Source organism: Nelumbo nucifera, chromosome 6 (genome assembly GCF_055504915.1).
Source record: "Nelumbo nucifera cultivar China Antique chromosome 6, China Antique-T2T, whole genome shotgun sequence".
In the NCBI taxonomy this organism is placed as follows: domain Eukaryota; kingdom Viridiplantae; phylum Streptophyta; class Magnoliopsida; order Proteales; family Nelumbonaceae; genus Nelumbo; species Nelumbo nucifera.
The window spans coordinates 50,436,059-50,448,531 of record NC_142654.1 but is presented as its reverse complement, the minus strand read 5'-3'; the positions used below and the strand labels follow the sequence as shown (position 1 = coordinate 50,448,531).

General features: G+C 35.0%; 1 protein-coding gene across 1 annotated transcript; it reads right to left on the bottom strand.

Moving 5' to 3' along the window:
- Positions 1–5,224: 5,224 nt before the first annotated feature.
- Positions 5,225–11,930, bottom strand: LOC104590884 (5-methyltetrahydropteroyltriglutamate--homocysteine methyltransferase-like). Its single transcript, XM_010249645.3, has 12 exons — positions 11,790–11,930; positions 9,024–9,377; positions 8,834–8,921; positions 8,041–8,168; positions 7,553–7,944; positions 7,306–7,469; positions 7,131–7,211; positions 6,870–7,036; positions 6,673–6,778; positions 6,281–6,531; positions 6,001–6,202; positions 5,225–5,904 (listed from the first exon to the last, which is right to left on the bottom strand). Exons 2-12 carry the CDS (start codon positions 9,371–9,373, stop codon positions 5,536–5,538), a joined length of 2,298 nt encoding a protein of 765 aa, XP_010247947.1. The 5' UTR covers positions 9,374–9,377; positions 11,790–11,930; the 3' UTR covers positions 5,225–5,535.
- Positions 11,931–12,473: the final 543 nt, after the last annotated feature.

The following is a 12,473-nucleotide window of genomic DNA, read 5'->3' as shown; positions in this document are numbered from 1 at the left end:
TCTAGAGTTAATAATAAGTGTTCATATGAATTATGGATAGGAAGAAAAACTAACTTAGAATACCAAAAAAGTGTGGAGTATTTAGCATATTACTGAGTTCTAAATCCTAAAAAAACCAAGTTAGGACTTAGAGAAAAGAGAAGTATGTTTGTTGAATATGTAAAACATAGCAAGGCCTATAGGCTTCTAGATTTCGAGTCCAACATAATAATTGAAAATAGAGATGTTGAATTCTTTAAAAATAAACTATGTTTTGAATCCACATAAAATGATAGAGATTAGAGCGAGAATCTCAGATCTTAGTACCTATTGGTAATAATGAGACTAAAAGAAGAAATGACACAACTATAATACCTATAGTAGAACCTAGAAGAAGTCAAAGACAAAAAATAAAAAGAAAAACACCTAGGTTCTGATTTATCTCTACTTAGTCAATTATGTCTTGGTTGAGACTGATAGAGAAAAAGTTTTAAATAAGATACTCATTGTATTAAACATTGAAAACTATCCAAAAACCTATAATGAGGCCTTAACCTCTAGAGATTCTATCTTTTGGAAGGAAGTTATAAATGAAGAAATGGATTTGATAATGTCAAATAATACATGGGTCTTAGTAAATTTGCCTTTGGAATCAAAATCAATCAAATGTAAATGGATGTCTAGAAAAAAATACAACATTGATGGAACTGTAAAACATTTAAGACTAGATTGGTAGCCAAATGATTCAATCAAAAGAAAGGGATTGACTAATTTGACACATATGCACCAATGGCTAGAACAACTTCTATTAGAACACTAGCATCCATTTATCGCTTATTTGTTCATCAAATGAATGTTAAAATTGTTTTCTTAAATGGTGATTTAAATGAAGAAGTCTACATGGAACAACTATAGGGATTTGTCCTTCTTAAAAATGAGAATAAAGTTTATAAATTAGTTAAGTCATTGTATGGTTTAAAACAAGCACCCAAACAATGGCATGAGAAATTTGACTCCTACATTCTAGCTTTTGGATTTAAGCACAATAATGCCGATAGATGCATTTACTCAAAGTTTTCTGAAAATTATGGTGTGGTTATATGTCTTTATGTTGATGACATGCTTATTGTGGGTACTAATTTGGTTGGCATAAATGAAACGAAAAACTACTTATCCTCTGACTTCAAGATGAAATATTTAGAAGAACTACTTATCCTCTGACTTCAAAATGAAATATTTAGAAGAAGTAGGTACTATCTTAGGAATAAAAGTTGAAAAGCATAGTAGGGGATTATGCATTAAGTTAATCACATTATATTAAGAGAATACTTGAGAAATTTAAGCATTTAGGATTTAAAGAATATAGCACACCATATGGATCTAGTATAAAGCTAGTAGAAAATTCTAGTAGAACAATTGCACAACTTGAGTATACTAGTGCAGTAGGAAGTATGATGTATGCTATGCTTTGTACTAGACCTAATATCACATATGTAGTAAGTAAACTTAGTCGGTTTACAAGTAATCCTGGTGCAAAGCATTGGAAGGAAATTGGGAAAGTTCTTGGAACTTGGCATATTCTATTGCGATTATCCAGCTATGCTAGAAGGGTATACTAATGCGAGTTTGATTACCGATAATGGAAATAACAAGTCCACCCTTGCATGGATTTTCGTCCTTGATGGGGGTGTGATTGGTTGGGCATCCAAGAGACAAACTTGTATATCTCACTTGACCATAGAATTTGAATTCATAGCCTTAACAACTATTGGAAAGTGGTTGAATGGATTAGGAATTTATTATTGGATATAAAACTTTGGTCTAGTCCTATGCCTTCAATTTTCATCTATTGTGATAGTGAAACAACTCTATCAAGAACCTATAGTGATACCTACAATGGTAAGTACAGACATAAGTCTGAGACATGATTTTGTTAGGCACCAAAATTCAAGATGGAGTCATTATTAAATAGCATATGCCCTTTACTCCAATCAGATTGATGTACACAAACATTTATCAGTAAACAAATAAAGTGCATTATTGTTTTATGTTAAATTGGTATGTTTTTGCGAATTACTCCTTAAACTGGACACTTATGAGACTTGTGTTAGTTTAGAATGTTCTCAACCATTGGATAGACTTGGGGAGTTTATCCTCACAAGGCTAACACTAATGTGCTACCAAATTGGTGGAGCAGCTTGTTTTAGCTATTAGGGTTAGACCCCAAGCATAGCTAGTGGGTGTTTAGAAGAAAAACTAAACCCGGACCAATTTTCAGTTATGCCCTAAACCTTAAAGATAAATGGGCAAAACTAGAAAGTTACACTTGACCCCAAACTTTATTATGATATTGCACTAGGTATTGGACTACTCTATCTTTGATGTGCCAACTAGTGAGATTCGTCAAGAGTTAAATACTTGAGCATGTTGGGCCACTTCAAAAAATTACTTGAGTGGGTGATCATAATGATAGTATTAACCCCTTTATCAAACAAAGTGAATATCAGGCTTTGCATTCTCTTATAGAAACCTAAATTGTCGGCAATAGATTTCAATTGTATTTGAAATCTGATTTGCAAAATATATTTATATGCTATATTACAATTTTATGAAAAATAAAGGTTTGCAAAAGGTTTTGATCTCAAGATCCATCCAAGCAGAGAGTGTGACATTGTGTTTTGTAGTAAGGAAAGAGGTCATTTCTTATGGGCAGTGTTTTGATGATTATGAGCCAAGAGGTTAGGTGTAAGAAACCATTATAGGGTTGATTACCTAATAGGCTTTATCTTACATAAGTCCATTATCCTTGGGTCTTCATAGGTGGCTGAATTCAATGATCATTCAGGTGTAAATGTTGGGCCTAAATTGAGCCCAAGTTAATTGGGTTAAGGGTTCACTGCCCTGAGCAATGAGTTCGACCTAACCTCTTCTAGAGTTAAGGCCGAACCCTTATAGACTTGTGTAAGTACACCTTGATTCCGTAAGGTTTTTGATACCTAGGAGGGATCGTTTTTCCAAAAGTAATTAGCTTTCACATTATAGTTGCTTTTAATGCTTTTCTTTACGGCAAATATACCCTAATTTCGTAAGGTTTTTGTTACCTATGTAAATCAACAAGTCCCATCACCTCCATTTCACTTATTTGGTGGGTGGATACTCCAAATTAGACTAAGTGAGTCACATTCCAATGCTCACAGATTTGCGATTCCATTAAGGAGTTCGTGGACCATAGGTCGGGTCCACATGTGACCTCTTGGTCTTGATTGCTTTTCTCTATACATAGATGTGCTTTTTATGTCATTTCTTTGTTTATGATAATAATTGCTTATTTCTAATGATTATTGGATGATTGTTTACTCCTTTGTTTCTGTTATTGCTTATTTGCTCACTCACACTTTGCATACATCATCCGACATTAGATTTAGCATCCTATCATCCTATAGAAGAATGGAAGCCTAATTTACAAAATCTAAGGGCATGTTTGTTTGCTCCAATGTATATTGGTATTGGTGAACTTTTCTTTCCTCTGAACTCTGTATGCAGAGAATGTTGTTCTAAATTCTAAAAATTATCAAATATCCATTTTTACCCCATATATAAGGGTTTTTGTTTGTCTTTTTGGGGGTATCATTGGAAAACAAAAAATTGTATTATTACACTTTAAGAGATAAGGGATAAGAGGAAACGAACAACAATTTTTCTCTTAAAGTTAAAAGATTCCTCTTAAAAGATGAGAGTTAAGAGGAAATGAACAAACCCTAAGGACCTATGAGTCACGTTGAAGTTTCAAAACTAGCCACCAACTTAAGAAACTTGTTGGAGCCATTAAGTTTAGTCGTCAAACCCTTCCCTCATGCCTCTCCATATGTTAGCCTAGTCAGTTAGGGTGTCATCCACCTCAGTTTTGTTTGCTTACATGTCCCTTGTGGGGCTCACGTAAAATAATAAAATAAAATAAAAAATAATTAAAAATCAAGAATCTAATAAAACTAAAATAAAATATATAAACTAAAAAAACATAAAATCTATTTTTGTTTGGTTATTTAATAGAAAATTTTCAACAATTACTGGAGATTGAACTACTATTATTTAACTTTTTAAGTTTAGTTTATTATACTTATTGTATTTTTGTTATAAATTTATTTTTAGTAGTTATGTATTTTTGTTATAATTTATTGATTAATATTTATTAAATATTAAACTATTATTTGGGATTACACTACTTATTGACTAATTTAATATATTTTCAGTATTTATTGTTTTTTATTAGTTATTTATTGTATTTTTATTATAAATTTATTTTCAGTAATTTTGTATTTCAGTTAGTTACCTGAAACTAACTGACCATTAGTGAAAACTGGACAACTCAGGTTGTATCAATTTGGACCGAGTTTCATTTTGGTCAATCGGTTCAAAAGATTTAAACTTAAAAATTAAATTTAAAATTTAAATTTAGGTTTAAAAATGACAATGATATTATTAAAAATAAATTAAAAAATTAATTTTATGATATAAAATATTTTAGACAATGAAATATGGGAAATTTTCAACTTTCTTGTATTAAAAAAATTATTTAAAATACAAAATATATATACATGGTTGGGTCAATTTGTTTTTGTCGATTACAAATGGCCAAACTGAAACTGACCCAACCTGGTCAAGTTGGAAAATTGTTAAACAAAAGCCAATTGGAAATACTAAAAAACTAACCAACTTGGGTCAATTTGATCAGTTTATTGTTATTTTTATATTATAAAAAATTATTAATAGTATATAGAATATAAATAATTACTAATTATTTAAAAGTTAGTAATTAATAACTTCCCAATACGTATCGTGTCGGTAGCTTCCCGATACACCCCTACAGGGATTGTATCAGGTCTAATCGGGGCTTAAATCATCCCCTTTGACCAATTTTGTAAAAATAAATAAATAAAACATAAAATAAATACTGATACAGGCCAGCCTGTGTCGGTACTTGAACCTTGGTCGTAACACTGCACTAAAACAACAAAATCATAGTCTTTTGATTGACCCCACATGGAGTAAAATGAACTGACATCTTGGTAGGCCACAACAATAAACCAAACACCTTGATTTTTTTGTTTTAGCTTTGTGGTCACTTTCTTTTCGTTCTCTCAATTGTGAACTTGGTTTGTACTTGTAGATTATAGTTGTACTTGCATTCATAGTGCTAAGATATATTTCTTTTGGTACCATTAAAGAGTTACAGAAGAGTAGCGAATGCGCTACGGAATAGCCATATGGCTGTTCTTAGATTTCAATGCGATAAGGAACACAAGAAAGCACCTAATTGCCCTTACTTGCCTCTTCAATGATGTTGATACTTGATAGAAGCATAGAACAAAAAGCCTCAACACAAAGCATATTGAAAAAATTACAAAAGAAAAAGTGCCCATGGGGCTGACCTAAGCCTAAGATGCTCCAAAGAGCGTATCCCTAATGTAGTACATTCACACCATTCTCAAAACAAAGCCAAAAGTTATTTCCCCTTTTAGTATGGAGGCACTTGTGTAGACAGTTAACTCCTCCCCTTCACTTGGCACTAGCCAACTGGGTACGAAGGAGCTTGGCGGCAGAAACCATGTTGCTGAGTGCAGGCTTGACCTCAGAGTACTTGCGCGTCTTGAGCCCACAATCAGGGTTGACCCAGAGAATGTTGGTCTCAAGAACTGCAAGCATCTTGTTGATGCGGTCTGCAATCTCTTCTGTAGACGGGATCCTGGGGGAGTGGATATCATAGACACCAGGGCCAATGCCAGCGCCGTACTTGACACCCTCACGGAAGACCGAGAGGAGCTTCTCGTCAGATCGGGAGTTCTCAATGGTGATAACATCAGCGTCCATGTCAATGATAGAGTGGATGATATCGTTGAAGTTGGAGTAGCACATGTGCGTGTGGATCTGTGAATAAATAGCAGAATTAAGCTTTTAACTATCGATTGAAAACAAAAATACCAGCAACCTAGACAAAGAAAATAGTAGGAATGACGGAAGAACCTGGGTAGTGTCTTGGACGCCGCAGTTGGTGATACGGAAGGAGTGGACAGCCCAGTCCAGGTAGAAAGCTTGCTCAGACTTCCTGAGAGGCAAACCTTCTCTCAAGGCAGCCTCATCAATTTGGATGACAGTGACAGCAGCTTTCTCAAGATCCTCAACTTCATCTTTGATGGCCAAAGCAATTTGGTAACAAGTCTCGAATCTGAATTTCAGATTAAGTCCTTGTAAAGAAATCCAAAAAAATTAAACAATTCCGGAGAAGTTGGTTTCTTTCTCTTACCTGGGCTGGTCATTTCTAACAAAAGACCAGTTGAGAATTGTAACAGGACCAGTCAGCATTCCCTTCATTGGGCGGGAAGTCATGCTCTGAGCCAAAGAGGACCAGAAAACAGTCATTGCCTTGGGGCGGCTTACATCACCGTAAATAATGGGTGGCTTGACACAACGGGACCCGTAAGATTGCACCCACCCATTGACAGTGAAGGCAAAGCCAGACAACTGCTCACCGAAGTACTCAACCATGTCGTTTCTCTGTACTCAGGCCATGTAAATAAATGAGTTGGGAAGGGGATAAAACATGTAACCCAAGCCAGTTGTTTGTTCAGTACACAACTTAGAACTTGGATAAACTGCTCTTGTTGCATAAGCTCAGCAGATACTAAAAAAGCTCACCTCAGGCTCTCCGTGTACCAATACATCAATGTCAAGCTCTTCCTGGAGTTTGACAACCTTGCTGATTTCCTCTTTGATGGCCTTAACATAATCATCCTCTGAGATTCTGAAGGAGGTATCAAGAAGAGAAATTAGAAGAGCATTCAGAAAATCAAAATCACTATTAAAATGATGGTAACCAAGAAACTTCCACTTACTTGTTAGCCTTGTATTCACGGCGGACTCTTCTAAGTTCCACTGTCTGGGGGAAAGACCCAATGGTAGTAGTCGGGAGTACTGGAAGGTTCAGCTTCTTCTGCTGAGCATCCAATCTAGCACTAACATTTGTAGCCCTGCGGTGCTCAGAGCCCTTCAAAGCAGCAGCCTAAGCGAGAAAAGATAAAAATATAATTTACCAAGTTCAAGAATTCAATGAAAACCAGAACTATGATGAGTAGAAAATTCCTAAAAGCACTTACAGCCTTTTGAACAGCCTCATTGGTCACTCTTGGAGATGATTTTCTAGAAGCCTGAGCAGCGGCATTAGCAGAAAAGAATTCCTAAAGACAACACAAGAAATAATAGTAAAACAACAGTCTATGCGTTCAACCATGTGACCACAACATATTCCACCAAAGGGCTACAAGGGTGCACCTCATCCTTTTGACCAGCCAGTGCCTTGGCCAAGGCATTGACTTCAACAACTTTTTGTGCAGCAAATGCTAGCCATGACTTAAGTTCCTTGTCCAATTTGGTCTCATTTGCAAGGTCAACAGCAGTGTGGAGAAGTGAGCAGGAAGTAGAAACCACAAGTTTGTCTGCAGAAGAAAATGACAATGTGAATTAGTCTGCTGAATTTAAAATTTTCATTCCAACAGGTAAAGAGATTCAGGATAAATACCTTTGCCCACTATACCCTCAAGAGCCCCCAAGGTATTCAGAGAAGAAGCAAGATCATTAGCCCAAATGTTCCTTCCATCAACTACTCCAGCAAAGAGAAATTTGCCTGAAGGGAACCCACCCTTGATCAAGTCAATGGTCTGAGGTCCACGAACGAAGTCAAACCCAAATCCAGTAACACCCTTCAAAGAAGTGAGGGTTTTGTATGCTTCAGCAGGAACATCAGCAAAGTAGGTCTCAATGAGAACATTAAGGCCAGAAAGAGATGATTCTAGCTCAGAGTAGGCATAAGTAAATGCCTCCAATTGGTGAGAATGAAGATCCAAAACAAGGGTGGGCTCATCAAATTGAATCCAGGAAGAACCAGCTGCCTTCAGTTCAGCCACCACTTCCCTGCTCAATATACAGTTCATTGGCATCATCAATTGAAAAGAACCACCAAGATTAAAAGAAAAGCAATGCCATCCATTGACAAGTTCCAGTCCTTACTTGTAGACTGGAAGGATCTTTTCAAGAAGAGAAAGAAGAGAGAATGACTTCTCGACACCCTTGGCTGGTTTTGATAGCAACAAGTAGGAGACAGGACCTATAATGACTGGAACAGTATTGACTCCAAGCTGCACAAGAGAGACGAAAATAGAAACTTAGTTGATAAAGGCATTGAAAATCAGATTAACAACTATATGTACAGAAATTGTAGCCCCCAACACCAACAACATACAAGAATCAGATACCTAAGTGGTAACTTCAGTTCAGCAGGTCCTGTCTAGGAGCTCTATAATGAAAATAGATCCAATCTAGTATAAATTTCAATCTAAAACTGCCTTGTTGCATGAGTGAGAACAATAAATAAAACAGGCAGAAGTCCTGGGGAACAGAAAGTTATCACCAAAAGGCCATTGTAGTTGTAAGGCCAACCTACATGGGAAAATAAATAAAAAAAAAAAGTGAATAAATACATAAAATCACCTATACCACACATGTTCAGAAAGGGTATAGTACTATCTCATTGTACTTTTTCTAGGGAGACGTTGGGTGAGAGGTCCACTCCACCAACCTTCACTATGTAACCATATCTAGACAGGTTCAATTGTATGAAAAAAGGTAATGCACGAATCATCCTTGCAAGTTATCCATTTTACAGCAATACCCTAACCTATTGTCCTTATTGAAGTCCAATATTAAATGGCATGCAGTGGAATAAAGATCCATGGTGTTAATGGAAACTTAACAAATACAAATACAACCAAATGCAGCAGTAAAAACCTATTAGCATGCATACCTCCTTGGCTTCTTTGTATTCGTTTACTGCCTTGTGAGAAGCATAAGAGAACTTCGTGTTGGGTCCTAGTTCAGGAACAATGAAGTGACTGTATTAAAAAGAAAACATATTTTAGTGACAACTCAACATACTGCCGGCACAATTTATATATGCTTTTAGAGATATGAACCATGAGGAGTCAGTCACTTACTAGTTGGTGTCAAACCATTTGGTCATTTCCATAGCAGGTACAGAGGCATTCCCTCTGGCCATGGAGAAGTAAGTGTCAAAACCAATCTCACCACCAGTCCAATTGTATCTGTCAGGAACAGCTCCAAGCATTGCTGTTGTGTCAAGCATCTGATCATAGTAAGAGAAGGTATTGCTAGGGATATGCTTGATACCAGCATCAGCCATCTGTTTCCAGATGGATGCCCTGAGATCAGCAGCCACCTTCTGCAAGTCCTCAGCACTGCTCTTCCCATCCCAGAAGGATTCTAAAGCAAACTTGAGCTCCCTCTTTGGCCCCATGCGGGGGTATCCAACAATGTGGGAGGCCATTATGCTGGTTAAAGAGAGAGAGAAAAATAAAACAAAATCAGAATCTCCCATAAATGAAAATTGAAGTAATAAATTTAACGAGCCAAAACAAATAGATAAGTGAAAAAAATAAATATTATCTATATCTATACTATTATAAAAAGCACGAATCAGGATGTAGAACTTTTCTTGGTAAAAATGCCCATATTTGTGTATTTATTCAATCTCTAATTAAAAGGGTTTGAAAATGTATTTCAATTAATGCTTTTCACATCATTTAATCTCTTCTCATTAAGTCTTATATTTAAGGTATTAACTCTCATTCTCTGATTTCCTCTTATTAAATCCTACTTTTAAGTTAAATTTTCACTAATAAATGTTACTAATTAGATCTATGTCTAAAACTATTAACAATATAAACTCGTATATTTTAAAACTTACTTAAAAACAAAATAATTTTTTATCCAAGTGATGACCAAGCAATTCAACCATCCGAATCAAATTGATCAACCCATGAAGTTATAGTCGGATAATAAAATGTTTAAATAGAAATAAATATAGAAAGTTTCAAAAATGTAGAAATAATTAAACACATTTTTTATATTTTTATTTATCAAATCGAAAAATAAGTGTAATAAACAAAAGTTATTTTTATTAATGATGAAAATGAAATAGATAATCTAAAATTAACCAAAATTGAAGTTATTTTCCTGTTTGGCGGAGATCAATAGTTCAACTTTTGGATCAAATTGTCAATCTTTGATGTCATAACTAAATAATAAAAATTAACAAAATATAAAAACACAAAAAATAAAAAAATACATAAATTTTACAAAAAAATTGGGCACATGTATAATATCATATATTTATCATATTAAACAAAAAATAAATGTACATAACAAAATTATTTTTACACACATACAAATAAAAAAAATATAGAAAAATTGAACACATCTATAATTCTATATTTACACTAATACTAAAAATATGAATAAGATTGTGAAACTTTCTTTTGAATAAAATACCAATTTTTTTGAATTTAATTCCTATTTAATTATGAGGTTTAAAATGTAATTTAAACTACTATTTTTCACCTCATTCAATTTTCTCTCTTTGAATCTTACATTATTTTCATAAATGAACAAGAAAAGATACACTAAGAAGATAAAACATTACAAAAAAAAGGTGTCCAACCAAGCAAGTAGGCCAGTCAATGATACCCAAAACTTCACATCCCAATATAAGGTGTTTACATAATCGGATTCGGATTTTGCAATCTACATCCGGTTAATAATGTATATATATATATATATATATATATAATATATGAATGCTATAAAAAATTTGGATATATTATTACAATCATTATCATAATAGAATTGCCACATGCAAAGCACGTACACACTTAGTAGCTAGTATGAAAACATGATGCCTAAATGCTTCACTACAAAACCATAGTGGTGTGTGTCTTTAATCTATAAAAACATCTTAAAAGCTTGCTTCGGATTTCAACGAGAGTGCAATGGGAATGAAACGTATGATTTTGAAATCGAAAGGAAGCAGATTGCAAGTGGTTGCATAAGCAAAACAACTGAGTTACATTCAAATTGAAACCAAGTTCTACATGGCAGTTGAGCAGAATCAGTACTAGTATTATGATGACAGGGTGAAAGCAAAACAATATGCATTGGATAAGAATCGAGGGACAATATGGAACAGCTTCACATAGATCTACAGAAGACATGAAACATTGTAGATCAAATGTATCGGTAATCAAATTAAGCAAACACATGACATCTGCAAGCCAGTTCAGTTAATGGAATGCGCAGATCTCATTTGGAAAGCAAACAAGTTAAAGGATCTGAAAACCACAGGAACGCTCAGAACGTTTAAATGCCGAAACATTCCGCCTTTCAATATATTTAATTAAAACAACAATCCAAAGCTGGCTCAATATCAGATCTACAGACTCCATTACTAGATCTACTTACCCATCTACTATAATTCACTAGATCTCAAACTCACAGGCAATAAACTAGAAAATATATCCAAAATAGAATACTGAATCACAAGCTCAAACAGAACAGGCACGAAACAAATCCAAATAACTCCACGTGAAAAGCTAATATCCACTCTTAAGATTCAAAAATTTCACAAAAACGTATGAAATCAGCAAGAGAAGAAATAAAACATCAATGAAACCAATGCATTCACACCGACAAATCAAAATTATTTCTAAAAATCGAAGAAATATAATAAAAAAACACACAAAAACCTATCAGTCAGATCTGTTGAAGAAAACACAGATCTCTATCACACTAAACAGTAGAGTGCAGCTCGGGGGAATCGAAATAAGACGCAAAAGAACGACTAAACGGAGATCGAAGCAAATAAATAAGCAGAAACCGAACAGATCTACAGTGAAGACGAACCGTACCTTTGCGGAGTTTGAACTGGGGATCAAGACTGATTCGGGAAAAGGCAGAAGAAGGAAGAGAGATGAAGAGGAGATGGGCGCGGGAGGTGAGAGTGATGTCCACTTATTTATAGGCAAAGTAGATCTGAAAGAGCTTACTTTTGCTAGTTGCTACGACGTAAAACTATGAATCATGGCCTTTCATCCAATCCAAGGTGGGGCCATATTATCAAATCGAAGGCTTTGATTTTGAGTTTTAGCGCTGCGCTAAAACCACGTCGTAGCAAAAAATGATTGCGATCTGAAAATCTGAGAGGCTGGCATTTCACCTCGTTTTTTTGCGGAGTTTGTCTTTTAGCCATTTGATGCTGGGAATGTCAAATTCATGGAAATCGAGTGATCATCAGCAGGTGATTCATGGATGACACGTGGCTAATAAAAGTGCAGAACGAGCATGTTAGAGCTGGTGTGTCCTTTGGAGGATGGGTGACTCACCACCCATGGGACAATTTCATTTTTGATTTTTAAATTTTAAAGGTAATTTGGTCATTTGAAGGTGGTATGCTAAGTAGTAAAAAACGAAAATACCCCTTGCACTAAATTGGTGGGGAGTGGAAAGAGTGGGTGAGCGTAGTTGGTGGGAGGAGACTCCTCTCGCACTAAACGGCAATAAAGGTTACCTGAACTGCCATGTGGTTTTTACAA

Coding starts and splice junctions, on each gene's coding strand:
- LOC104590884 (XM_010249645.3), bottom strand. CDS start 9,373: ATGGCCTCCCACATTGTTGGATACCCCCGCATGGGGCCAAAGAGGGAG. Junction 7,945..8,040: donor AAGATCCTTCCAGTCTACAA/GTAAGGACTGGA, acceptor TATATTGAGCAG/GGAAGTGGTGGCTGAACTGA. Junction 6,779..6,869: donor CGTGAATACAAGGCTAACAA/GTAAGTGGAAGT, acceptor TACCTCCTTCAG/AATCTCAGAGGATGATTATG.